This window comes from Molossus molossus, unplaced genomic scaffold (genome assembly GCF_014108415.1).
Source record: "Molossus molossus isolate mMolMol1 unplaced genomic scaffold, mMolMol1.p scaffold_m16_p_23, whole genome shotgun sequence".
Lineage (NCBI taxonomy): Eukaryota > Metazoa > Chordata > Mammalia > Chiroptera > Molossidae > Molossus > Molossus molossus.
This window is the reverse complement of record NW_023425359.1, coordinates 15687768-15713867: the sequence shown is the minus strand read 5'-3', so window position 1 is coordinate 15713867 and position 26100 is coordinate 15687768. Positions and strand designations below refer to the sequence as shown.

The following is a 26100-nucleotide window of genomic DNA, read 5'->3' as shown; positions in this document are numbered from 1 at the left end:
AAATAAGCTAAGATCAGCGGTGGAAAAGAAACAGGGGTCTGGGGTCTGCCATAGTGTTCCCTAGTCAGTCCCACCGAGAGTGACCCAAGCTTCCAGCTCCATGCCAGGATAGATGCTGTGACATGGATTCGAACCACTAATTTCACCCAAGGTAGGCGCTACTGGCTGTCTTCCCAATGGCATTCCCCCCTTCCAAGGTCCCAAATGTTTCTTCATGTATCTATCATCAGGTTGCTATGTGCCTTGGGGGAAGACTGGGAACATCTCCATTCCCAAGGGTCTATATGAGTCTAAGCCAGTAATGACGGTCCCATTTCCCATTGCCTGTGCCTGGTTTAGACATGAGCATGCCATTCACTTCTGATCTAGGGCAGATGATGGGAAATCTTATGTGGGGATGTGTGTGCAAGATTCCTTCACTTGCGCAAAAGAGACACCAGGAAGAACCATTTCTCTTCTTCCATAGGAGTCACTGTGTCATTGTATCTGGCTGTGACCCACGGCAGTCATCTTGACCTCAGCACAAAGTTCACTTGCGGAAAAGGGGGGAGTAGAAGCATGGAAAGAAACTGGGGCCTTGGTGGCAGATTGAGCCACTGAGTTAACCAACCCCTGGAGTCCCCTACCTCAAGACTTCTTTACATGGGAGACGATGCACATCCTCACTGTCCAAATGACTCTGAGTTGATGTTTCTGTTGCAGCCTGAAGGGGCCCGGCCCTGCTGAAGCTTCATCAATCTGCTTCTTGGCTTAGCTTCAGGTCTGCATCAGTCACTCTTGAAAGGCTGCCCCAAGTAAACTGTGGCTGCCTTTAGCAACAAAGTGATCACGTTTGGTCCTTGGTCCTGAACTAGCCTCACTACGTGGAATCCTCTCAGACTGAGAAAAGACACATGACATGCATAACAATGTTGGCATATGTATTGAGCTTTCAAGGTCTCCTTCTCCAAATAATGCTTAAGCTCCCAGTACATGCCGGGCATGGGGCAAGCTACACAGTACAGGTGTGAACAGACAAGAGCTCTGTCTTCATGGAGCTTACAGGAAGCAAGTGCAATAATTTCAGATGGTGGTGGGTGATACGCAGAAAATTAAGAAGGCAGTGAAACAGAGAGTAACCAAGTAACTGAGGTGGGAAGCCTTCTTTAGACCGGATGACCAGGGAAGGCCTCTCTGAGGAGTGACTTTTTTCAGTTATAACTTGTATTTATTTTTTTTATTATTGAAAAATGTTCATAACAGTTCAGGGCATTGAGTACATTCACATTGTTGTGCAACCATCACCACCATCCATCTCCAGAACATATCCATCAACCCACACTTAAATTCCATATCCATGAACTCCCTATTCTTCCCACACACACACACAACCCCCAACAACCACCATTGTATTTCCTGCCTGTGAATTTGACCAATCTAGAAATCTCACATGAGGGAAATCATACAGTATTTGTCTTTTGGTAAGTGGCTTATTTCACTTAGTGTAACATCCTCACGTTTCATCCATGCTATAGCATGTATCAGAATGTCTTTCCTTTTCAAGGCTGTATAATATTCCATTGTATGGATATAGCACTTTTTTTTGTTTTTTCAATTTTTATTAATTTGTTTTTGTTACAGATTTTTCTCCTTTTCCCCCACTAGACACCCTCCTCCCCATCCCCCACCCCCACCCCCGGCACATTTTGTTTGTCCATTCATCCACTGATGGACACTTTGACTCAAGGAGGTGACATTTGAAATGAGAGTTGAAGGATGAAAAGAACAAGCCTTCTAAACCCATAGAATGTACAACACTGAGAGTGAACCCTAAGGTAAACTATGGACTTTGGGTGACTCTGATGTATCAGTGTAGGTTCATCAGTGGTAACACATGTTCCCCTCCAGTGGGGGATATGGATAATGGGGGAGGCTAGGCATGTGTGGGGGTACGGGGAAGATGGGAAATCCCTGTACCTTCCCCTCAATTTTCCTGTGAACTTATAACTACTCTTAAAAAACTCTCTTAATAAAAATAATAATAAATGTTTAAAAAGAACCAGGCACAGAGGTCGCCGATGCAGCAGACAGATAACGTCTTGGGAACTCCTAAGCTTTTCTTAAGACTCAGCTCCAACGCCAGCACCTTCCAGAGTCTCTCTCACATCCGCGAGCAGCGGGTCACTCCCTGCCTGTGTTTCAAGGACTCCTTATCCTCTTTTACCCCTCACTCTGCTGTCCTCTCTTCACTCTTCCCCAGTGAATTTCCTCCAACAGCTGCAAAACGGGTGGATCTAAGCTGCCCACAAACGGCAAGAGCGATGGGTTTGAGTTTCTCTTTACTTGAGTTCCATCAGGCAGAGGAGATAAGGAAAAGATGAAAGGCAAATACAGGCTGCAGAGGAAGACAAGCGGAGGGCTGCGCCGCGGGCTGGCTAAGCCCTGGATGGAGAAGCACAGTGTCCGGGAGCTGGCAGGGATATTGGACATCACCGGATACAATGTGTTTGCTTTGTTCTGGGGTGAAATGTTTCATGCAAGCTTCCAGGATGAACAGGGTTTGGCTGGGAGCACAGCAGGCTGTTGGCGGTCCTGGGAGGGGTTGAAGGGAGTTCACCAGTCCTGGGAGGGGTTGAAGGGAGTTCCCATCACCAGTCCTGGGAGGGGTGGAAGGGAGTTCACCAGTCCTGGGAGGGGTTGAAGGGAGTTCACCAGTCCTGGGAGGGTTAAAGGGAGTTCACCAGTCCTGGGAGGGGTTGAAGGGAGTTCACCAGTCCTGGGAGGGGTTGAAGGGAGTTCACCAGTCCTGGGAGGGGTTGAAGGGAGTTCACCAGTCCTGGGAGGGGTTGAAGAGAGTTCACCAGTCCTGGGAGGGGTTGAAGGGAGTTCCCATCGCCCCGACAGCAGGAGCAGCACATGTTACAGCATGATGGGAATATCCCACAGATGTGCTCACATTTCCAGTCTATACCACTGGTTCGAACTGGGGCAAAGCTCATAGCTAGTTACAAAGGGGGCAAGGATTTGTAGATTTTATTCATGGGTGTCATGCCCAGTGAACATTTAGGATTCTTTTTTACTACAGGAATAGGGGTAAGTGGGTGCTGGTAGCCAAGCCTCCCTCCTTGGAGCAGTCCATCTTCAAGACTTCCCCTCCTCGCCCAGCCGGTGTGGCTCAGTGGTTGAGTATTAACTCAGGCACCAAGAGGTCGCCGGTTTGATTCCCGGTCAGGGCACGTGCCCAGGTTGTGGGCCCGATCCCCATGGGGGGCATGCAGGAGGTAGCCAGTCGATGTTCTCTCGCATCGATGTTTCTCTCTCTCTCTCCCTCTCCTTTCCTCTCTCTCTAAAAATCAATAAAGGAAAAAAATGTAAAAAAGACGTTCACTCCTCAAAATACCCCATCCAGATACACCCTCTAAGTTCAGTTTCTGAAACAACACTGTTCTCCCCAGGAGAGGATCTATGCAGCCTCGTGAAGCACAGCTTTCTCCCAGCCCACACAAGAACAGACATTTGATGAAGAGAGAAGACTTAGGTTCCTATCTTTGGGAACTGGAAAAATAGGAGTCACCTCTACTGGAAATAAGGTCATTGGGAAGAAAGGAAGAATATAAATAAAAATAATGGTAGGGGCCCTGGCCGGTTTTGCTCAGTGGTTAGAGCATCGGCCCATGCACCAGAGAGTTCTGGGTTCGGTTCCCGCTAAGGGCACGTACTTTGGGTGCAGTTTGTCCCCGGCCCCAGTTGGGGTCATGTGGGTGGCGACCACTTGATGTGTCTCTCTCACATCGATGTTTCTCTCTCCCTTCCTCCCTCTCTTCCTCCCACTGTATCTGAAGATAAAATGTAAAGAAAATGTCCTTGGGTCAGGATAAAATAAATAAAATAATGGTAGGGGAGAGGAGAACAGGGTGGAGGGGGAGGGGGAGGGATGCAAAGAGAGCATATTTTAGGAGAAAATGGTTATGTGAGGTTTGGACACGATAAATCAGAGGTAAGGGTGGCATCAGGGTAAAAATGTATTCCAGCCTCTTGAAACTGTAGAAGCCAGTGTCAGGTAAAAGTCAGGCCGGAGGGTGGACGTGACTTCTGACCGCCTCTGTTTTCTCATCTGTAAATGGAGGTAACAACAGGACCTCGGCGTTAAAGGCCGTAGAGCAGGTAGAATCAGCCCAGCTCATAGTAGGCGCAGGGTAGATGCTAACACTATTGCTGTCATCATGTACAAGTCATCCGCTAGCAACCAGAAGAAGGTGCTCGTGGAGAGGGGTGTTTGAGAAAGAACAGGGATGACGATCTCTCCTTGGGGGGTCAGCAGAGTCCAGGGCCAGGGAAGCTTGGGAGGAGGGGGTGGCAAGGAATGGTGACCCTTGTCAAATGCTGCAGTCGGATCAGGGTGATAGAGAGCAGGAAGAACCACTGGGCTCAACAAGCCAGTCATTGCTACACTCTGCGAGGAAGTTTCATCGAAATATTAGAAACAGTAGCCAAGATCTCAAAGGAGAAAGGAAGGAGTGCATGGGTACCAGCGAAGGGCAGGAGCAGGGTAGACCCTAAATGTCCATTGAGAAACAGGAGCTAGGTAGGAGGCCCGCTGCACACAAGGCCAGAAATCTTCCCAGGTCAGTGGGCGAGGTGACTGAGCCCCGGGTGGGACACTTGGGCCCTGGGAGATGTCCGGACCAGGGCTCCACAGGGGAGGCCAGAAGATGGGTCGTGTGGCGTGTCCAGCCCACATTCTGGCCCTCTGTGCCTTTCTAACCTTTTGATTCTACAAGCAGGACAACTCTGAGGGTTGGCCCCCTCGTCTCAGAGAGGCAGGTGCCCCTCTGGGGGTGCCAGTGCCCTCTGCATAGAAATGCTGCGGAGCAATGCCATTGAAATAGACGGGGCTTTCTGTCCACACTGACACCCTTAATTCATCCCCTTCACAGATTTCTCACCACGTAGTGGTCTAGACATTCGACGAAGCAACCTGGCCACAGACCCCTACCATTTCTTCCCCTCTCTTTAGTATCTTAGGGGTGATGAATGTGACGCTGTCATATTGTTGATGATGGAGTGCCACACATGCACTCCCTTTGACATTTAAATCTTGACTTAAATACCATGAAACAGGCGTGCCCTATTTAAAGGATGGTTTTCCTGAGAGCGTATAATTCACCGTTATCTCTGCATGGCCAGGTGTAATTTGGGGGACCAGAGATTCATTTCCCCATTCACAGCAATGAATGGGAAGATGCTGATTTGGATGGTAGATGCTTTGGGCTGCCAGCTCTCGAGGTTTTCATCTCTGATCTGGGCTGGTGTTTGTTTCGAGCAAAACCAGCTGGGAACATTCAGCACAAGTGGGAACATTTGCCAAGAGGGGGAATCTTATCTAGCCCAGGAGGGACAGAGACATGCGGGTCCCCCGGCCCATGTCTGAGGACAAGCTTGAGGTCCAAGAGGGAGGCCGAAAGGCCTGAAGGTCACGCAGGCCTTGCTTCTGCCTTCATAACGGGCCCATCAGTCAGCATTACACAGAATCGTATGAGTTCAGGCCCTCTGGGAAGCCCATGCCGAGGTGGCAAGAGATGTTTACTGGCAAAAATGTCTGAAGGATAAAGGGGAGGGAGCGGGAAATGCCTGGAGAGACTCCAGACCGGCCCCTTTGAAGGAGAGGGACAGGGAAGCATATGAGGTTGGAAGTCTCGGACTTCAGTATGTTCTGAGAGCTTTTACCAAGCGGATGGGGAGTCTCTGAACCAACACAGCTCATCTCAGAAGTCCTTTTCCTGCAGGAACGGCCTGCCATACCCCTACCTTGCTCAGCCTTTGCCTCGGACCAGCCCAGGGGAGGCAGGACCCCCACAGTGTGATGGTGGATCCAACTGACCCACGCGGGAAACTTGCAGCAGACCATGTCTAAAAAGCCTGACCATTCGCCTTGGGAAAATGTCTGTGATCAGAGAGCAGCAGCAATGAGTTCTACCCCAACACACGACTGCGCCTTTGAATGGTTCTGAAAATCAAGGGGAAAAGCAGACTCTACTTATAGGACTCGAGCGGGAACTGGATCTGGTTCTGGGTTTTGAGCTGGGTCCTCATAGTCTCAGCGCTCCATAGAGCCGATTATGGCAACAACAACAACAACAACAACAACAACAATAGCTGCAACCTCTACACGGACGAACAGGTTCTCGCGCTCGCTGAGTGTGATGAGATCATGGGGAAGTGTTTTCCCCTCATATACAACTTCCAAATCACCGTCACTGCTGTATTCGGGGCGCACTCGGGGGAGAGGGGCTGAGGAAGGAAGGAGAAGGCGGTGGGTCAGAGGCCCAGGGAGACCGCTCACCTGCTCGGCAGCCCGAGCTGCACGTTGTCTGCATCCCTCACCGGCCTCGCAAGATACATCATTTTTAATTGAGAAACACTGACTCACCCAGTCACACTGCCGGCGACAGAGCCATTATCTCATCCCGGGTCTGCTCGCCTCCAAACCCCACAATGTCCCCACATCTTCTGAAAAGATTGGAAGCATGTCTGAGTAACCCACACTGCTTCTCTGTGGCATCAAGACCAAAGCCTCTAAACTGGGATTTGACGGTCCCGTCCTCCTGTCCCCTACATCCCGGGGACTCCCTTCTCTAGGGTTCCTCCAGACGCCCTCCCTTCACTCTCTCCCCATGTATGTCTCCCACCCCCTCAACCCCAGCTTCTTCTTTTTTTTTTTTAAATTGATTTTCAGAGAGAGAGGAAGGGAGATGGAAAGAGAGATAGGAACATCAATAAGAGAGAACATAGATTGGCTGCCTCCTGCGTGCCCTGCACTGGGGATCGGACCCACAACCTGGACATGTGCCCTGACTGGGAATTGAACCGGTGACCTCTTGGTGCATGGGTCGACGCTCAACCACTGAGCCTCACCGGCGGGGCAGCCCCGGCTCTCTTTCTGAGGAGACACTAGTGGGAGAGGACAATTTAAGGATTATAGGTTCACTATATATTCATTGGACCAATTTGTTTTTATTTTGCCATTGTGTCTGCAGGGATTCTTTTGAAAAATAATGGTTCTTCCTTATATCCTCTTTGTTCTTTCTCTGGGGCCAGCTCTGTGCTCTCAACATATCAGATGCTTAACACAGGTTCATTGGCCAGTTTGTTAATTCAGTAAATAAACACCTATCAAAATAAATAAATAAATAAGTGCAGCTGGCCAATGTGGCTCAGTGGCTGAGCATCAACCCATGCACAAGAAGTTGCAGGTTTGATTCCTGGTCAGGGCACATGCCCAGGTTGTGGGCCAAATCCCCAAGTGGGGGGCATGCAGGAGGCGGCCAATTGATGTTTCTATCTCTCTCTCCTTCTTTCTTTCTCTTTCTCTAAAATCAATAAAGAAAAATAAATAAGTGCATTTGCAACACACTCATTGCACCACAAAATACAGCACTGGTTACATCTGGCCTTAATCTAGAACACTTCTGTTATTCAAGTATTGTTTTCCAACTACACTGCAAGAATTTAAGGGCAGGAAGAAATATAGAGTCATGCTCAATTTTTTATCTGCAATTCTAGAATTCAAAAATCTCTGAGAATTGCCCTGGCCGGTTTGGCTCAGCGGTTAGAGCGTCGGCCTGCAGTCCAGAGAGACCCGGGTTCGGTTCCCGCTAAGGGCACGTACCTCGGTTGCAGTTTGTCCCCGGCCCTGGTTGGGTTGTGCAGGTGGCAACCACTCGATGTGTCCCTTTCACGTCGATGTTTCTCTCTCTCTCTCTTCCTCTCACTCAATCTGAACAAAAAATGGAAAAATGTCCTCGGACGAGGATAAAAAAAATCTCTGAGAACCACAATGGGGTATTTTCCTCCAAAGCTTGAGGCCAACCCCCTAGGTGGGAAAACCTGACCTGAACTGACATATGACCACCCAAGGACATGGACCCAGTTTCTCTCATCGCTCTATTTGTCTTCCCAAGGCTGACTTCCTCATGGTGGCAAAAAGCCTGCCACAGCTCCAGGCATCTCATTTATACTCCGTGCTCTCTAGAACACTTGCACAGCTTGAACTGAAAGGTGCTGAAGAGAAAGGAGTGCGCTGCTGGAGGAAAGCCGACAGGACTCAGCCTGGCGCTGAGTTTCACGGCGTATTATTTTGCTAGGGCTGCTGTTACAAAGTACCCAAACCAGGTGGCTTAAACAAGAAGTGTGTCACCCCACCGTTCTGGAAGCCAGAGGCCTGAAATCAAGGTGTCAGCAGGGCTGGTTTCTTCTGAGGCTCTGGGAGAAGGATCTGTACCAGGCCTCTCTCCTTGGCTTGTAGATGGCCGTCTCCTCCGTTTCTCTTCACTTTGTCTTCCCTCTGTGCCTGTCTGTCTCTATGTCCCAATGTCCCCTTTTTAGAACGACACCAGTCATGTTGGATTGGGGACCCACCCTACTCCATTATGACATCTCAACTAATTACATCTGCAATGACTCTGTTTCCAAATTAGGTCACATTCTGAGGACTGCGGATCAGGATTTTAACATGTGAGTTTTGGGGGAGACACATTTCATCCCATAACACATAGGATATGTGTTATGAAATCAATGAAAATCTGGATGTTATTAGGGAGAAGAAATAAGAAAACGGATGCTGGGTCAGCAACCTTAGAGGCTTTCTACATTAATCTCTTTTTCTATAAAGAGAGAGTGTATTTTCTCTTTTACGTGCAGCTGTTGTGAAAAGTCACTGTCCCTCCCTCTAGCCTGTGGCAGATGCCAGCATGACAGTAAACCCCAAGAGAGAGCCCCCTCCATCACACGCCTCCATCTGTGGTTCCAGGTATACTCTCTCTCCGGCAATCACGTGCTATTTATGTTCTCTGAGATACACGTGAACATTGTCCGCTTAATCCTCACAGTGCCCGCTAGGAGGCAGGACTTCACTTCGAGAAAAAAGTCCCCAGGAAATTTATAATAGAAATGCCCAGAATTGAGACCTCCCTCAAAGCTACCTTACCATCCCAGGCAGTTCCCTCACCCCAGAATACTTAGCATTAGGGATTCAAAAACACATTTTTTTCAGCCTTGGTGGCGTCTAGGGAGGGACAACCGCACAGGCAATGTCCGCAAGAAGGAAGGTGTGAGAACCGCCCTCATCTCAGACACGGGACCTAAGGAAGGATGAGCTGGCCGGGAATGGAGGTCACAGGAGGGCCTGGGCTGTTCAGTGGTGCCCCGAGCACTCAGAGCTGTCCCTTCAACCGGGTGGGACATGCTCCCACTGGAGTCCAGTCCTTCTGGAACATCGTATTCAGAAGAACACAATCGAGCCCAGACATGAGGATGTCTTACTGCTTCCTATCGAGAGGTCACAGTCAAGTCGAAGGGAAAGATGAGCAGGGTACATGGTTTTGTTTGATCTCACTTGCTTTTCAATAGCTTTATCGAGATATAATTGACACACAATAAATTGCCCTTATTTGAAATGCACAATTTGATAAAATTTGACATACATATACAACTGTGAAATCGTCACCATAATCAAGATAATGAACATATCCATCACCCCCAGAAAGTTTCCTCCTACTCCTCACCTCCCCCCTCTCCCCATCCCCATCTGCAGGCAACTACTAATCTGCTTTCTGTCACTATAGATGTGTCTGCTCTCTCTAGACCAGTGGTTCTCCACCTTCCTATCGCCGTGACCCTTTAATACAGTTCCTCATGTTGTGGTGACTCCCAGTCATAAAATTATTATTATTATTATTATTTTTAATCCTCACCCGAGGACATTTTTCCATTTTTTGTTCAGATAGAGCGGGAGGGAGAGAGAGGTAGAGAGAGAGAGAGAAACATCGATATGAAGGGACACATCGAATGGCTGCCACCCGCACGACCAACCAGGGCCGGGGACAAACTGCATCCGAGGTACGTGCCCTTAGCGGGAACCGAACCCAGGTCTCTCTGTACCGCAGGCTAACGCTCCAACCACTGAGCCAAACCGGCCAGGGCGATAAAATTATTTTTGTCGCTACTTTATAACTGTAATGTTGCTACTGTTATGTTTTAGGCGACCCCTGTGAAAGGGTCGTTCGACCCCCAAAGGAGTCACAACTCACAGGTTGAGATCCACTGCTCTAGACGTTTACAGAAATGGAATCATACAATGTGTTCTTTTCGTCTGGATTTTTTTTTTTTTGTACTCAGCATAAGTGAGATCTATCTATGATGTAGTATGCATTAATACTTTATATATTGTTATTATTTAATAGTAGTCCATTGTCAGTATGTCCATTCACCACAATTTCTCTATCCATTCACCCGCTGATGGATAGTTGGACTGTTTTCAGTTTCTGGCTATTGTAGTATTGTAGCCCTGGTCGGGTGGTTCAGTTGGTTGAACTGTCACCTGCACAGCAAAAGGTTGTGGGTTTGATTCTCAGTCAGAAGACATACCAAGGTTGTGGGTTGGATCTCCAACTGGGGCATGTACAGAAGGCAACCGATGGATGGTTCTCTCTCGAATCAATGTTTCTCTCTCTCTCCCCCCCCACCCCTTCCTCTCTCTAGTAAAAAAAAAAAAAAATCAATAAAAACATGTCCTCAGGTGAGCATTAAAATATTTTTTTTTAAAAAGAGTTAAAGAGCCCTGGCCGGTTTGGCTCAGTGGTTAGAGCATTGGCCTGTGGTTCAGAGAGACCTGGGTTTGGTTCCCACTAAGGACATGTACCTCGGTTGCAGTTTGTCCCTGGCCCATGTTGGGTCATGCAGGTGGCAACCACTCAAGGTGTCCCCTTCACATCAATGTTTCTCTCTCTCTCTCTCTCTTCCTCTCTTTCCTTCCCACTCTATCTGAACAAAAAAAAAAAGGAAAAATGTCCTCGGGTGAGGATAAGAATAAATAAATAAATAAATAAATAAATAAATAAATAAATAAATAAATAAATAAAATAAAAAGATTTTTACATTGAAATCTGACCTATAGGCTAATACGAAGATATATTTGTCAAGGCGGAAGGCTAGGACATATTTCATCTCACGTTCTGGTTGGGTTCAGAACTTCCATACATTTAGACGTTTGGTGCCTGGGCTCTGTCTGTACTCTTGCCTTGGGTCCTGACAACATTAGGGGTGGGCCTGGGCCACCCCTCCCCCCTTCATCCCATCTCCCTCACGCCACTTACCAGCTCTGTCTGTCTGTCTGTCTGTTTGTTTGTTTGCCTTTAGGGCTCTCCTTGATGTTCATTTTAATTTTCCTTCCACAGCATAAGCATTGGGAGAAAAGTGTGTGATTCCGCCGGGTTAAGTGGGGGCGCGCCCGCAGTATGATGCACCCCAGCCCTGCAGGCCAGGGGGCGGGGCTCTGCTTGGACTCCAGAGAGGTCTGGTCTGGATGATGGAAATCAGCGCGGACTGCCGCTTTGAGGCCGCTGCTGTCACTGGAAAGCTACCCTGAGTGCCACCACCACGGAAGAGGGATTATAAAAATGGCTCCAATCTCCACGGCTCTCTGGATCCCCCCCCTGCAGCCCCTCCCAGCAAGAGAGGAAGTCTGCTTCTCCACCCCTGGGGCCTGGGCTGCCCTGTCACTCACTGTGACTGACAGAAAGTGGCAGAAGGGAGCTTGCCAAGTCCAAGCCTGAGCTGCAAGAGGTGTTGGGTATTTTCACTCCCTCTCAGATGCCTGTGTTTGCTGTGCCAATAAGGCTGGCTGGTCGCTGGAGCAGGGCCGGCCACACAGACGGAGCTGGACCGTCCCAGCGGAGACCACCCCAGCCCGTCTGCCACGTGACCACAGACACGCATGGGCTCCACTGAGGTGAGCTCAGCCTGGCCCAGATCTGAGGAACCACCCATCTGACATGTAAATGTGCAGAAATAGTACATCGTTTTCTAAAGCTAACTCTTTGGGTGGCATGCTATTGTAGAGCAGCTATTTTTATGTTCTGTAGTTACTGCTTTCTAAACAAATTTCACTGAGATGTGCTCCCTGGGCTAAAAGCAAGCCCTGGAAGGCGATTTACAACAGATCAGATGGTGAGGGAGGCTTCTAGAAAGATTTACCTAACTCTGGAGGTAAGTGCACATTTCAGGGGAGGATGAGAGCTGGGACTTTGGAGACACTGGGCTTATATTTTCCCAAGAGAGATTTCTTTTTCTTTACTTTTTTATTTTCTTCTTTATTGATTTTAGAGAGAGAGGGAGGAAGGGAGAGGGAGAGAGATAGAAATATCGATGAGAGAGAACATTGATTGGCCACCTCCTGCATGCCCCCCACTGGGGATTTGGCCCACAACCTGGGCATGTGCCCGGATCGGGAATCAAACCTGCAACCTCTTGGGGCATGGGTCAACGCTCAACCACTGAGCCACACAGGCTGGGCCCTGGAGAGATTTCTTTAGACACCAATGGATTAGGGTCAGGATGCTTCCAGTAAGGCTCCCAAGAGGCTCTCCCAGAAGGGGAGGGGCACAGAGCAGCCTATTCTTCCTGCGTGTAAGCACCGAGATACATTCATCCGTGTCCTGTGCCTGCAGATGGAGACTCCACGGAGCCCTCTGCCCCGGGTCTCAGTCCACTGTGGGGCTGGCAGGGCGTGGAGGCCCAGCCTGCAGTGTTCTCTGGCTGGTGACCATCTTGCTGTGAGTATAAGAAACTTGTCTCTGCCCCGGCTGGGTAGCTTTGTTGGTTAGAGCATCATCCTGACACGTCAAGGTTGTGGGTTCGATCTCTGGTCCGGGCACATACAGAAGTCAACCAATGAAAGCAACAGACTGATATGTCTCTCTCTCTCTCTCTCTCTCTCTCTCTCTTCCTCTCTCCTTTCCTCTCTCTCTCTAAAATCAAATTAACAAAAAAAAAGAAATGTGTCTCTGATCTGAAAACGTATTGTGTGTATTCAGGACAAAACTAATAAAGATAAATAATGTATTTGTTATGTGGCATTAATTGTGGCAACAGCTAACTGATGTAATCACTAAAAACAGTGTCCTTATTGGTTATGGCATGTGGCCCAACATCCTACATGTGACCCAGATCCAGAGACAGGGCCTAGGTGTAAATCAGAATTTTCTCTTAATGTTGCTAGAGCAAAGGGTTATTTCTATACTCAGGAATGTAGGGAAGTCCATTGATTCCAGATTTTATCAAACCGTCTTCCGTGAAACTTCAGTAACTTGTACAGTGTTCTGTAAAATGATCAATAGGTTTGGAAAATTCTGGGCTAAACCTGGTTAACTCAGTTAAAACAAAGAAAATCTGCTTCTTTCTGGCAGGCTTCCTCGGACATCAACACAGAGCCACCTCAGCAGGGCGCCCAGCAGGCGCGACGAAGCCCATCGGACCTACCAGCAACACTGTAGTTAAAAAAAAAAGTTAAAGTCACATGTTAGGCACTAAAATGTGAATTACCTCAAGTGTAGATGAAATGGTATTATAATTATTGTTTACTCAACCTTGTCCTATTCAAGCTATCAAAATAAAGCAATGACACCAAAACACAGACAATAAAACTAAAAATAGTTCAATCGAACAAACCAAAATTAAAAACTTCTGTGCATCCAAGGGCACAATCCACAGAATGAAAAGGCAACCCACAGAACAGGAGGAACTATCTCTCAAACGTCTATCTAATCAGAGGTTAACACCCAGAGTATATGAAGAACTCGTACAACTCAATGACAAAATAACCCAGTTATAAAATGGGCCAGTGAGCGAATGAGGTCCACAAGATGGGGGAGCAGGAAATATCACACTCCATCCCCCAACAATTAGACAGCTTCCACCAGTAAAATAACCTTGTAGAGCTCAAGAGTCCCTGAGGAACGTGCAGGGACACCAAGGAGTGAAACGTGGAGAAGACCACCCAGAAAGCATGATTGGCTTGGCCAAGACGTCTGGAGATAGCGAGCAACCAGGAAGAAGTGAGGGGCACTGCTAAGGGTCAGCCATGTGGCAGGGGCACTGTGTTCCCCAGTGGTCTGCTCTGCAGAGGACCCAGCATCCTTTGCCTCTGAGGACCTCCACAGCCCCCATGGCTGCCACAGTTGTCACGACAGAGGACCCGTAGCATCCACAGGGGTGGACTCCAACGGAGTTCTTAGAACCCTCGTCAATATCTAGTTGACGGTATACACGTGGGCTTGTTTCTGGTCTAGTCTGTTCCCTTGGTCCATGTGTGTGTTTTTATACTAGTTCCAAACTGTGTTGATGACCAAAGCTTGCAATACGGGTTGAAATCAAGAAATGTGATGCATCCAGCTTTGTTCTTCTTTCTCACGATTGTTTTGACTATTCGGGGGTCTCTAGTGATTCCAAATTCTAGGATTGGTTCTTTCTATTCTTGTAAAAAATGTCTTTGGGATTTTGATACGGATTCCATTCCATCGATAGATTGCTTTGGGTAGCATGGACATTTTAACACTATTAATTCTTCTAATCAAGAATACAGAATGTCTTTCCATTTATTTGTATCTTTTTCCATATTTTTTAGTCAACATCATCTGGTTTTTAGTGTCCAGACTGTTCACCTACTTGGTTAAATTTACTCCTAAGCATTTTACTGTTTGTGATGCTATTGTAAATGGTATTTTCTTAATTTCTGTTCCTGATAGTTCATTATTAGGGTTTAGAAGAGCAACTGATTTTTTTATGTCGATGGTAAGGAAGTACCAAAGCAAACCCCAGGTGATGAAATATTCAAAATGACCAATGGACACACTGGACCAAATATTATCGAAACAGTGTGTGCGGTTGTGTGCAGTGGGTGTAACTGCAAAGACAGGAAAAAGTAAAGGCTGTTGTACATCAAGATTTTATTCTGAAAATCATGAGACACAAGTCATGTCATTTTTCATTCACAGAGAAGCTCTCAGATGAGCCAGCAAGTTTACTTATAGATGTGAATTTTATATTGAGTGCTACCAGAAAGATGGTGAAGCTAATGAGATTCAAGCTGCACAGTCCCATCTGTTTTAAGCTTTATCTAAATAAATGCTATCATAGTACCCATTTCTGATGTTTTAAACTGATATGCATTGACTGGTCAGGGACAGAATTGTGTAGGAATTTATGGACAAAATGAAGAATTAAAAATCTGTTTATAAATCATTCCCACTATGGAGAGGTACTAAAGAATAATGAATGACTTTTTAAATGGTTTAATGAACAGTTTTTAAGCATCTAATGAAAATGAATTGAGCCCTGGCTGGTTTGGCTCAGCAATTAGAGCATTGGCCTGTGGTCCAGAGAGACCCAGGTTTGGTTCCTGCTAAGGGCACATACCTTGGTTGCAGTTTGTCCCCAGCTCTGGATGGGTCGTGTGGGTGGCAGCCACTCGATGTGTCCCTTTCACGTCAATGTCTCTCTCTCTCTCTCTCTCCCTCTCTGTTCCTCTCTCTCCCTCCCACTCTATCTGAACCAAAAATGGAAAAATGTCCTCAGGTGAGGATTAAAAAAAAATTTAAAAGAAAATGAATTGACAATTATAAGAACAGCAAGAATACACATGAATGTGTCTGGTCAAAGATTATGAATTCAAAGCAAAACTCTAACTTTGTATAAGTGGGTAAATGTAATTTGCCATGGTAGTAATCAGGACTGATATAGCAACCCTAAAAATGATTAAAGACCAATAGAAGAGCCCAGCAGGTGTGGCGCAGTGGTTGAGCATCTACTCATGCACCAAGAGGTCGCTGGTTCAATTCCCGGTCAGGGCACATGCCCAGGTTGGGGGCCTGGTCCCCAGTGGGGGCATGTAGGAGGCGGCCAATCGATGTTCTCTCTCATCGATATTTCTATCTTTCTCTCCCTTTCCCTTCCTCTCTCTCTCTAAAAATCAATAAAGAAAAACATTTTTTTTTAAAAAAAAGACCAAACCCTGGCCTGTTTGGCTCAGTGGTTGAAGCGTTGGCCTGCAGACCAGAGAGTCTCAGGTTCGGTTCCTGCTAAGGGCACGTACCTCAGTTGCAGCTTGTTCCCGGCCCTGGTTGGGGTCATGTGGGTGGCAACAAATTGACGTGTCTCTCTCATGTGGATGTTTCTCTCTCTCTCTTCTTCCCTCTCTCCCTCCCACTCTATCTGAAGATAAATGCACAAATGTCTTGAGGTGAGGATAAAAATAAATAAAAATTTCAAAAAAATAATAAATAATAAAAGACCAATAGAGGAACATCTGTGTAGGCTTACAGAAGAGCTTCACTGTTATCTAGAAATACTCCATCTGATCAAGTTCGATTGAATTCAGAATCCATCCACATTATCAGAAGATGGTATATGTGTCAATGCAAGAAAAAAAAAGCTGCTGGATTTAAAGAATCATCTTACCCTTAAAATACAATTTAAAGCGATCAAATTATATAAATTGTGACTAATGGTGAGGGGGACTTTTCCACCAGCTGAGCGCTAAAAGACTCTCCAGCCCTTTGCTGCAACATGTGTGTTCCAAGGTAACTGTTAAAACCTTGATTAAGATTTATAGACTACCGTTCCAAATAGAAAACCTGATATGAAAAGGTAAGCTCACAAGAACTCACTGGGGTTTAAGCTCAAGTTTTTCATTAAAGATTGTTTCTGAAAAGTCAGACTTTGTGTTTTATTTTCTAATCACAAGCATATAACATAAAACAACGTAATATATGTAAATGTAATCCCTGCCTGTTTACTCCAGTGAGTCATAGAAAGAGAGTAGCATCATTTTCTGTGTGTGCAATGATGTCAAAAATGTGGGAAGCTGTGCTTTAATATACGCACTGTATGTACCCAGAGGGCACTATAGCACGCAGCGTCTCCCAGCATCAGTCAGTCATAGAACTTCTCTTACGTGTAAGTGGTTAATGTCTCAGGGACACTGGTGTTTCATGGGACACAGCACGGAGAAACTCAATCACACAGGTGAGGGCCGCGGAGGGGACGTGAATTGTCCAAGGTCATGGGACCTCACATACCTCGCTTTCGAATCATTTGCTCTTTTATCTGACTTACCCCGGGGGGCGATCGCAGTAGGATTTGGATGAGCTCATAAAGAATTGTCCACTGCCCGGCCAGTGTGGCTCAGTGGTTGAGCATTGACCCTGCACCAAGAGGTCGCCAGTTCGATTCCCGGTCAGGGCACATGCCCAGGTTGTGGGCCTGATCCCCAGTGGGGGGCGTGCAGGAGGCGGCCAATCAATGTTCTCTCTCATCGATGTTTCTATCTCTCTCCCCCTCTCCCTTTCCCTTATCTGACTGATGAACTGTCATCATTCAGCCTCAGAGGAACCAGGGTGGCGTTTGTCCTGTGGTTTCCTGTCGTTGGGTTTGGCACATGTCCTCAGTTTCTGGTATTAATTCCTAGGACTGGTTTATCTTGTCTTGGCTCCCTCTTTGGGGTCTGTCCCTAGGTGCCCTGATCTCTGCCCCAGAGCCTGTGGAATGTCCGAGGAGACAACTTCGGTCTCCGCCTGTGGCTCCCTGTTCCTCTGACTCCACCAGGCGGCTCAGGTTTCGGTCCCTGGAGGCCTGGCTGGGAGCCAGGTCTGCGTGATGGCCACTGTGCTGTGCTGGGGGGTGGCATAGTCTTGGTGACAACACAGGCTCTCTCCTGGAAGCCTGGCTCTGCCCTCCCTGCGTGTTCTTGCTCCAGTCACTGAAACGGTCTCGGTTTCCTTACCTGGTGAGTGGGCTTTGATCCTTCCTACTTCAGAGGGTTGGGAGAGTTTTAGAAATGAACACACGTCACGTGCTCAGAGCAGGTGTGGAGGCCTCTCGGGAACATCACTGCTTCACAGACACCCTCCGCTTCGAGCGCGGGCCCCGGCAGGCTCTCTCGTGCCTTACTCAGAGGTCCCCTGTCCTGCCTGTCACCTTCCACGCAGACCCCAGGGATGGGCATAGGGCAGGCCCCAACTGGGACCCTCTACCTCACGGCACTTACAAATGGATCTCCTTAACTTGCTTTGTAGCAGGACCCTCCAGGTCGCTGGGTCTCTAACCACCCTTGGCACCTGTGACCCAGTTAGTGCCAAGGGAGCCCCCCCGCCCAGCACTGCTGAGCTCCCAGACAGACAGGAAGGCAGCCCAAGTCCCCGGTGAGCTGTGTTTATTAATCTGTCTCCAGGCTGCACACAGAAATGTCACATCTCCCTTGGCAATCCCGTCTCCTTTCCCCTCATTGCCCGGGCAGTGCCCTGCATGTCCTGGGAGCGGAGCCAGGAGCAAGCCCCTCTGCCCACACGCCTCCTCCCTCTGGCTGGGATCATCGAGAACCTGCAGGAACCTGTGGGGCCCGTGGTCCCCTCCCTCACACAGGCCTCTGTGGACTGTCCCCAACTCCCGTCCTCTTGCCGAAGTTCAGCTCTGTTCCTGGCTTACTCGGGCCCAGTCACTGTGCTCCTCTGGGCCCCGCCGGTTACTCGGGACGTGAGAGCTAGGTAAGGTGACTTCCTGGGCCTTCTCCTGCTCCGAGGGTCTACGGCCGGGGAACAAAGGGCAGAGGTGCAGGCCTCAGACACTGGCGACACCGGCGACACTGGCGCAGTCCCGGCCTCACCGGGCTCTCGCCACGAGGGCGATCGCCACCTCTCTGAGCCTCGGCTTCAGCACCTCTGAAGAACAGATGATGGTCCCACTTGATAATGACGCCCTGACCCCACCTCCTGCCTGTCTTTCAATTCAGCCTCTTCCAAGAATCCTCCCCTCAGCTCATGTACACGTGGCTGTCCCTGGTAATGAAGTCACTGTAACACTGAGTTTCTACCTTTCTGAGGGTACAAATGATCTGCACCATGCATCAAAAGCATTATTACGGACTGGGGCAATGTCACCCTTATGCTGAGACCCCAACACAGCGTCTTACACAGAGTAGGTCCCCAGTGAATGTCAGTTGACTTGACAGTAGAAAGGAAACAAAGGCTAATGTGCACCCTCATCTCTGAGGTCCGGGCATCATGGGCACCTTGGAGGAGGGGCTGTAGGGTCCCCAGAGTGGGGACAGCTCATGAGGAGGGTGTAGTAAGGGACTTTGCAGAGTTGAACTTGAGAAAGCAGAATTTATTTCTGAGGGTTGGTATAAATCTAAGTAGAATAAATCATTCAGGTCCCTGACCCTTCCCACTAGCCGCCACCACTACACCTTAAATAATTCTAGACAGTCCCTTAGTGGGACCTCAGCGGCACTCACCAGTGTCGTTCACGCGTCTCCGTGCTGCCCCTCTTTTGTGGGGAGAGCCTAGAAGGATTTAGGGGGGCAGGGCTAGACCCACCTTCCCACACTTAGAATCTGGCTCTGCAACAGGCGGGCATAGCCTTCACGCCTGACCTCACGTGCCCACCTGTTGTCCTGTCGCACGGGGGCGGAAAATGACGGTAAGAAAATGATATCTTTGTTACACCTCGGCCATCACTTCTGGGCTCCACTCAAATTATTTTAACCATCACAAGACCCTCTGCAACAAGAGTACACCTGTTCACTTTCCCTTTTCTGGGAGGAGGTCATAATGGATTCCTACAGGAAAGACCCGCTCTGGGAACTGGGGAAGAAGAGAGACTTTAGGGCTCCGTTGTCACCTCTGATCCTGCCTCTCACCGGAGCTGGACCAGGGATCTCCCGGGGCCGAGAAGACACCGGAGCCCAGGGTCCTCGGGCGGAATGACAGCGCAGTAATTATTCGTGCGCACTCCAGAGTAACTCCGCGTTTCTTGTGATGTCTGCAGGCAGGCTCAGAATGCAAATAATATGCTTGCTTTCATTAAATTATCTTTTTACGACTGTATAATTTCAGTAATTAAAACCTTGACTAATATAGTCTGTGAAGCAGGCACAATGCTACACTAATGTATGGCCCTTATTAATTTTGAAAAACAGGGTGAAATTGAAATAACCTGCCTCTGAACACTTCAGAGCTGTGGAAAGAAAGAAAAAAGAAGCTGCTCATTTTGATTAATGTACACTAATTAGCATTCCTCGTTTTTCATTCCGTCCTCCCGACCTGAAAAGTCACCACAGGGTTATTTGCATTGCCTATTGTATATTTCAAATCCTCTCTCTCTCTCTCTCTCTTTTTTTTTTTGGCATACCTTTGGGTTAGCCAAGAGGAATCAGCAGGGCTTTAGTCGTCACCATTAGAGACGAACACATCGAAGCATCACCTGTCACTCCCGAGGTGAGCTCCCCAGGGCAGATCAGCTGTCGTGTGTGTCTGTCTGTCTCAGAGAGTTCTGGGAGCTCATGCTTCCCCCCAGCAAGACGTCGCTGTCTCCCGAGCACTGCTGGCTGTTTGATTCTTTAACACGCTTGTGGGCACATGTGTGCACACGCAGGCACAGGAGGGCTCAGCCGGGCTCGGAGCTGCGATCTGAGTGCTGTTGCTGAAAGATGGGTCGACGCTGAGATTCGGAACATGAATGATTTTGATTAGACCCAAAGTGAGTCCCACGCCCTGCATTTGTCTTCCGCATAGCCAGAGAGGTCAGACGTCTCCGCTTCGTCGTAACAGCCTCAAAAAGCACATTGGGATGTACAGCGGCTGGATTCAATTTAAGCCTTAGCTCAAAAAATGGTACTTCTCTCTGTAATACACGTGCCAATGTCCTTTCTGAAAAGAATAATTTCCAATATGGAACTCAAATTCCACCCCAAGAAACTCCAAAAGGGATAGTCTTCTGTTTCTAACAAACACTTAAGTAGCAAGTAATTAGCTAGGGTTTGTACACAGGTAATTTTGGCATCCAGGTATCTTTATACGGGTGTGTGCTGTAATTCAGTAGCCATCATCCCTAATATCAGCCATTTTAAGCAATTTTTTTTTTGAACTTCTAATATGCGCCCAACTCCATTCTGAGCTCAGGATCCAGAACCATCAATGGCTCCCCATTGCCTCGGAAATCAAGTTTACTTTGCTCAGTCCTCCGTGAACTGGCTCCAAGCCCCGCTTTCCAGACATCGTCTTCACCCTTCTCTGGCATCCACCTTCCGATCTACCTGCTGCTCCTGATACACACACTGTGTTTAACCAGCTCTGCCTCTGCTGATGCTCTGCCCTCCGGCAGGAAGGCCCTGCTCGCTGGTCTCTGCACATCCACATCCTTTGCTCCCTAGGGCACGGCACAAATGCCATCTCCTCTTCCCTTATACAGGGGTCTATGTTTTCTGGGTGCTCCTATCTGCGTCCCACAGGTCCTTGCTGCATGGGGAAATCGGGGTGTTTTCTGCAGAGTGACTAAGGAAAGGGATGCATTACCACAGTGAACACCAGCACTTGTTTGTCCCAGCCTTGCCCTTCGGCCTCTCCCTGATGGGAGCTGTTGGAAACACCCACAGCATAACGCACACACAACTCAAACACAACGTTCAACGAGGGCTCTTCGGAAAGACGCAATTTCACGACGCCGGTGAAAGTGATGCTGGAGGGAGCCGCAGACGGTTTGGTGAGCCCGTTAGTGCCCCTGCCAAGACTCACGCAGCTGACATGTCCCGCTACTTGCGTCCCCCCAACACGTCTCTGTTCGTAAGGAACGTGGCCGACGATACCAGGTCTGAAGATTTACGACGTGAATTTGGTCGTTATGGTCCTATAGTCGAGGTGTATGTTCCACTTGATTTCTACACTCGCCGTCCAAGAGGATTTGCTTATGTTCAATTTGAAGATGTTCGTGATGCGGAAGATGCTTTACATAATTTGGACAGAAAATGGATTTGTGGTCGCCCAATTGAAATACAGTTTGCACAGGGGGATCGGAAAACTCCAAATCAGATGAAAGCCAAGGAGGGGAGAAATGTGTCCAGTTCTTCACGCTATGATGATTCTGACAGATACAGACGTTCTAGAAGCCGAAGTTATGAAAGGAGATCAAGAAGTCGCTCCTTTGATTACAACTATAGAAGATCTTATAGTCCTAGAAACAGTAGACCGACTGGAAGACCTCGGCGTAGCAGAAGCCATTCCGACAATGATAGATTCAAACACCGAAATCGATCTTTTTCAAGATCTAAATCCAATTCAAGATCACGGTCCAAGTCCCAGCCCAAGAAAGAAACGAAGGCTAAATCACATTCTAGGTCTGCATCTCACACCAAAACTAGAGGCACCTCTAAAACAGATTCCAAAACACATTATAAGTCTGGCTCAAGATATGAAAAGGAATCAAGGGAAAAAGAACCACCTAGATCCAAATCTCAGTCAGGATCACAGTCTAAGGTCTAGGTCAAAATCCAGATCAAGGTCTTGGACTAGTCCCAAGTCCAGTGGCCACTGATAGTATAAACCATGATATTTTTAGGCATGTATCATTCATTTACTCATAGTTTGGTTTACTTAAATGATCAGGAATACAATGTTGCAATGATGCTTACAAAAACACTTGTCAGTTTTCCCTGTACCAGGCAATGGTTATAATTAAAATGATATGCTGTTGAGAAGCCACTCTTTTAAGAGTCCAGTTTGTTTAATGTTATGGGCAGCTACCAATTTGTGGTGTCTCTGTATATTTTTGTAAAGATTCTCATTTTTTATGCTTGAAGTACTGGTGGAAAGATGTTAGTTGACCATAATTTGCAACATTGTCTTATTAAAAAATAAACTTTCATATCCATATTTGGTAGACCTGTTAACCTAGAAATGTAGCTTGCTAATAAGATAGAATGATACAAAAGTGAAGTTGTAGCCACAGTACACTGAGTGATCAGACACATTTAGGTTCAGGGTGGACTTTTTTGTCTTGTCAAGATGTCTAGGCCCATGATAATAGTTAATTTATGACACAGTGTGGAATAGTTCTTTTCTTAACCCCACTGTCTTAGGGAATGATGCCAACTGAGTTATGCAGCATTTCCAGGGAGACTGAGATTTTTATTGAAACACGGAGCCTTCGCTGCTTCCGCCCCGCCCCCCCCCCCCCCCCCCCCCCCCCCGGTTTCTGTGAAGATTTAGAACATACAAACAAATGTCAGAAAAAGTCACCTTAAAATTTGAGCAGGTCAATGATGACAGAAATAATTTTGAGGTAAAAAGAATGCTCTTATGTAGTTATTCTAAACTGTAAGGAACATTGTTGGCCATAATAGCTTAGTTTTTGCTGCTGTTAAAAGCAAGTAAATTGTTTCACAGTAAGTTTGTGTGTGTGCATAGTGTAAAAGAACTGAATTTTGATGCTTGTTAGCACTGTGTGTGCATTTGTATCAAAATTTGCCTGCTTCTTTATGAAGGAGGCTTGTTCTTCACACCTCAGTTTATTTAATGTGAGGCAAGTTGAAAGGCAACACCCCCATTCTAGGTGATTCTGTGGTGCCATGAAATTTAAAAGAATTTTAGAAAAAGAATTGACTTTAAGTACAAGTCACATCTTTGAGTCTTTGATTATCAATATAGTACCTGACTAAAAAATAAGAAAAAATTCCCTTAACCATTTATAATTTCTAGCATTTCTCTAAGAGATCGTTTTAGGGACAATAGAAGTTACTTGATGTGTCCAGTCTCATTTCAGAATAAAAGCTAGAATCTTTAAATTTTTAGATTGCTTGCTTGCAAGTTATAAGTAACAAATGTGGGAAAACAACTCCTTTTAGAGGATTACTTTTTTCAATTTTGCTTTTAGTAATCTAGGCCTTGCCTGTAAAGAACAAAAGGTGGTTTTTAAATACTGTTGGTGGAATGTGTTTAAAGGGTTGATTCTAGAACTTTTGTATATTTGATAGTATTTCTAACTCTCATTTCTTTACTGTTTTGCAGTTAATGTTCATGTTCTGCTATGCAATCATTTATATGCACGTTTCTTTAATTTTTTAGATTTTCCTGGATGTATAATTTAAACAACAAAAAGTCTATTTAAAACTGTAGCAGTAGTTTGCAGTTCTAGCAAAGAGGAAAGTTGTGGGGTTAAACTGTATTTTCTTTCTTATAGAAGCTTCTAAAAAGGTATTTTTATATGTTCTTTTTAACTAATATTGTGTACAACCTTTAAAACATTAATGTTTGGATCAAAATAAGACCCAGCTTATTTTCTGCTTGCTGTAAATTAAGCAAACATGCTATAATAAAAACAAAATGAAGAAAAAAAAAAAGAAAGTGATGCTGGAGAACTATCTAATCTTAAGCTAAGTCTAACACATAACAGATGAAGAAGAGAATATCAAAGAGGATAATAACTCTGAATGGACGTTAGAAAACAATATTTTGAATGCCACACAATTCCAAGAGACCTTTGGATAATTCATAAAGCCTTTGAACATTTGGGGGTAAAAAACCATCTTTTTGATTAGTCCATGAAAGTTGAAAGAAGGTTGTCTTCTGCTATCATATGGTTTTGTCAGACAATTATGCAAGATATTCTCAAACCAACCCTGGATTCCGTTGTCATTCCTTCCAAAAATGAGTTAATACTCTCATTCCAACAGGCTTCTCTTAGAACCAAATGTCCTTGGATAACACGAACCTCCTGGACCACCACACCCATGGCCTTTCCTCCTCCTTTGAATACCTATAGCTATTTATCGTCCAGCTATGTTACAGCTATTGATGAACAAGTATTATCTCCCAACCATCCCGACACCAGACCTGGCCCTGTGCATTGGAAGCTAAGAGTAGCTTTGGGGTCAGGCTGCCTGCAGTGAAATCTCAGCTGCACCCGCCGTGTGACCTCGAATGGGTTCCTTGCCCTTTGCGCATCTCAACTGCTCATCTGTAAATTGGGACAATATCAGTGAGCACCCTCTGCAACTGTTTTGAAGACTAAATTATTTAATAGAAATAAATGTGCTTGGAAGCATGCCAGGCATATGTTCATTACGCAAAGATGCTAGTCTTGCTTAATGTGATTATGTCCGTCCCTGAAAGGGCTAGTGGGGGACACTTGTCACCTGTTCCTGAAGGTTTCCCATGTGGAGGCGAGACTCCTGTCACCGTCCCTTTCTTCCTCTAACTTGCTTAATCTCAGGCTTTATCGGATTAGAGGTTTCGGGAAGAATAAATTGGACATACTGGGCTTGATCAGCTTCTTCCTTTTCCTTTTTATCCTCACCCAAGGACATTTTTGCATTTATCTTCAGATAGAGCGGGAGGGAGAGAGGGAGGAAGAGAGAGAGAGAAACATCGATGTGAGAGAGACACATCGAATGGCTGACCCTCACACAACCCCAACCGGGGCCGGGGACAAACTGCAACTGAGGTACGTGTCCTTAGCGGGGACCGAACCCTGGCCTCTCTGGTCTGCGAGCCAACGCTCTAACCACTGAGCAAAACCGGCCAGGGCAGCTTTTTCCTTCTTCCTCTGGGGATCCAATCTGCTCCCCAACACTGGCACCAGCCCTGCCCTGTGGGGAGGAGGCCTCGGGGAGTCCAGCCCCTCCTGACTGGGTCAATCTGTCTAATTTGAGGACTCAGTTAACAAGCCCATTTGCTCAGACTCCAAGCTACATCTTCCGACCGACCAGTACTAACCATGGTGTGTTGGCCTCCGTCTGCCTTATTTTTTGTCTTATTTTTCAGTGAGTTCAGAACTTGAGTACAGAAAAAAAATATAGAAGCCATTTATTGGAGCTCAATGTCTCCTCTTGGGTTCCCGACTGGTAATGCAGTCAGCGTGTGCTGGACAAATGTATAAAGGCATACATCCTAGATTCTATTTTTGCTTCTTGAGACATTACTTTTCAGATAAGAAAGACTACAGTATAGCAAGCAAACCCTTATTGTGTGCAGGTCCAATGAGTCCCAGTGCAGGATTAGCAGACGTCTATCACACACATTCCAGGAGCTGGTACTAAAAATACAGGAGCTGCTCCCAAATCCCTTCCCCAAGGGCCATTTCAACTCAAAGGCCTGCAGAGGCCAACTCCTCATCCATTGTCCCCAGCTCTGAGCATATAAGATGCCTCATCTCTGACCCCTTCCGGCCAGAAATTTGCTCTGTGAATTGGGACCAGTGCAATGGTGAGCCTCTGCTTGGGTTTGACAGCTACGTTTGGAAGGCTTCCTTCTCTCTGCGAGAGTTTGTCCCCTCAACCAGCTCCGTTTCTCTGCCAGGCATTGCTGCTGTTCTGTGTGCACGAGCCCCTGCAGCCTGGTGCTCCTGACAGCTGTCCCCGTTGCCGGCTCTGGACACCCCCAGCCTGGTGCGGTGGGGCATCTGCCCTTCCGGTCGTTGCCGGCCTGCCCCACTTCGCCCAGGTCCTCTCTCTGATTC

The 26100-nt window shown here is 47.1% G+C and overlaps 1 protein-coding gene across 1 annotated transcript; it reads left to right on the top strand.

Annotated features, from left to right (window-relative positions):
* The first annotated feature begins 21343 nt into the window (after window positions 1-21343).
* Window positions 21344-22655, top strand: LOC118640640 (serine/arginine-rich splicing factor 10-like). The gene has a single exon (XM_036277613.1). It carries the CDS (start codon window positions 21393-21395, stop codon window positions 22125-22127), a length of 735 nt encoding a protein of 244 aa, XP_036133506.1. The 5' UTR covers window positions 21344-21392; the 3' UTR covers window positions 22128-22655.
* Window positions 22656-26100: the final 3445 nt, after the last annotated feature.

Bases quoted from the DNA above. Each gene is read 5' to 3' on its own strand.
- LOC118640640 (XM_036277613.1), top strand. From the start codon at position 21,393: ATGTCCCGCTACTTGCGTCCCCCCAACACGTCTCTGTTCGTAAGGAAC.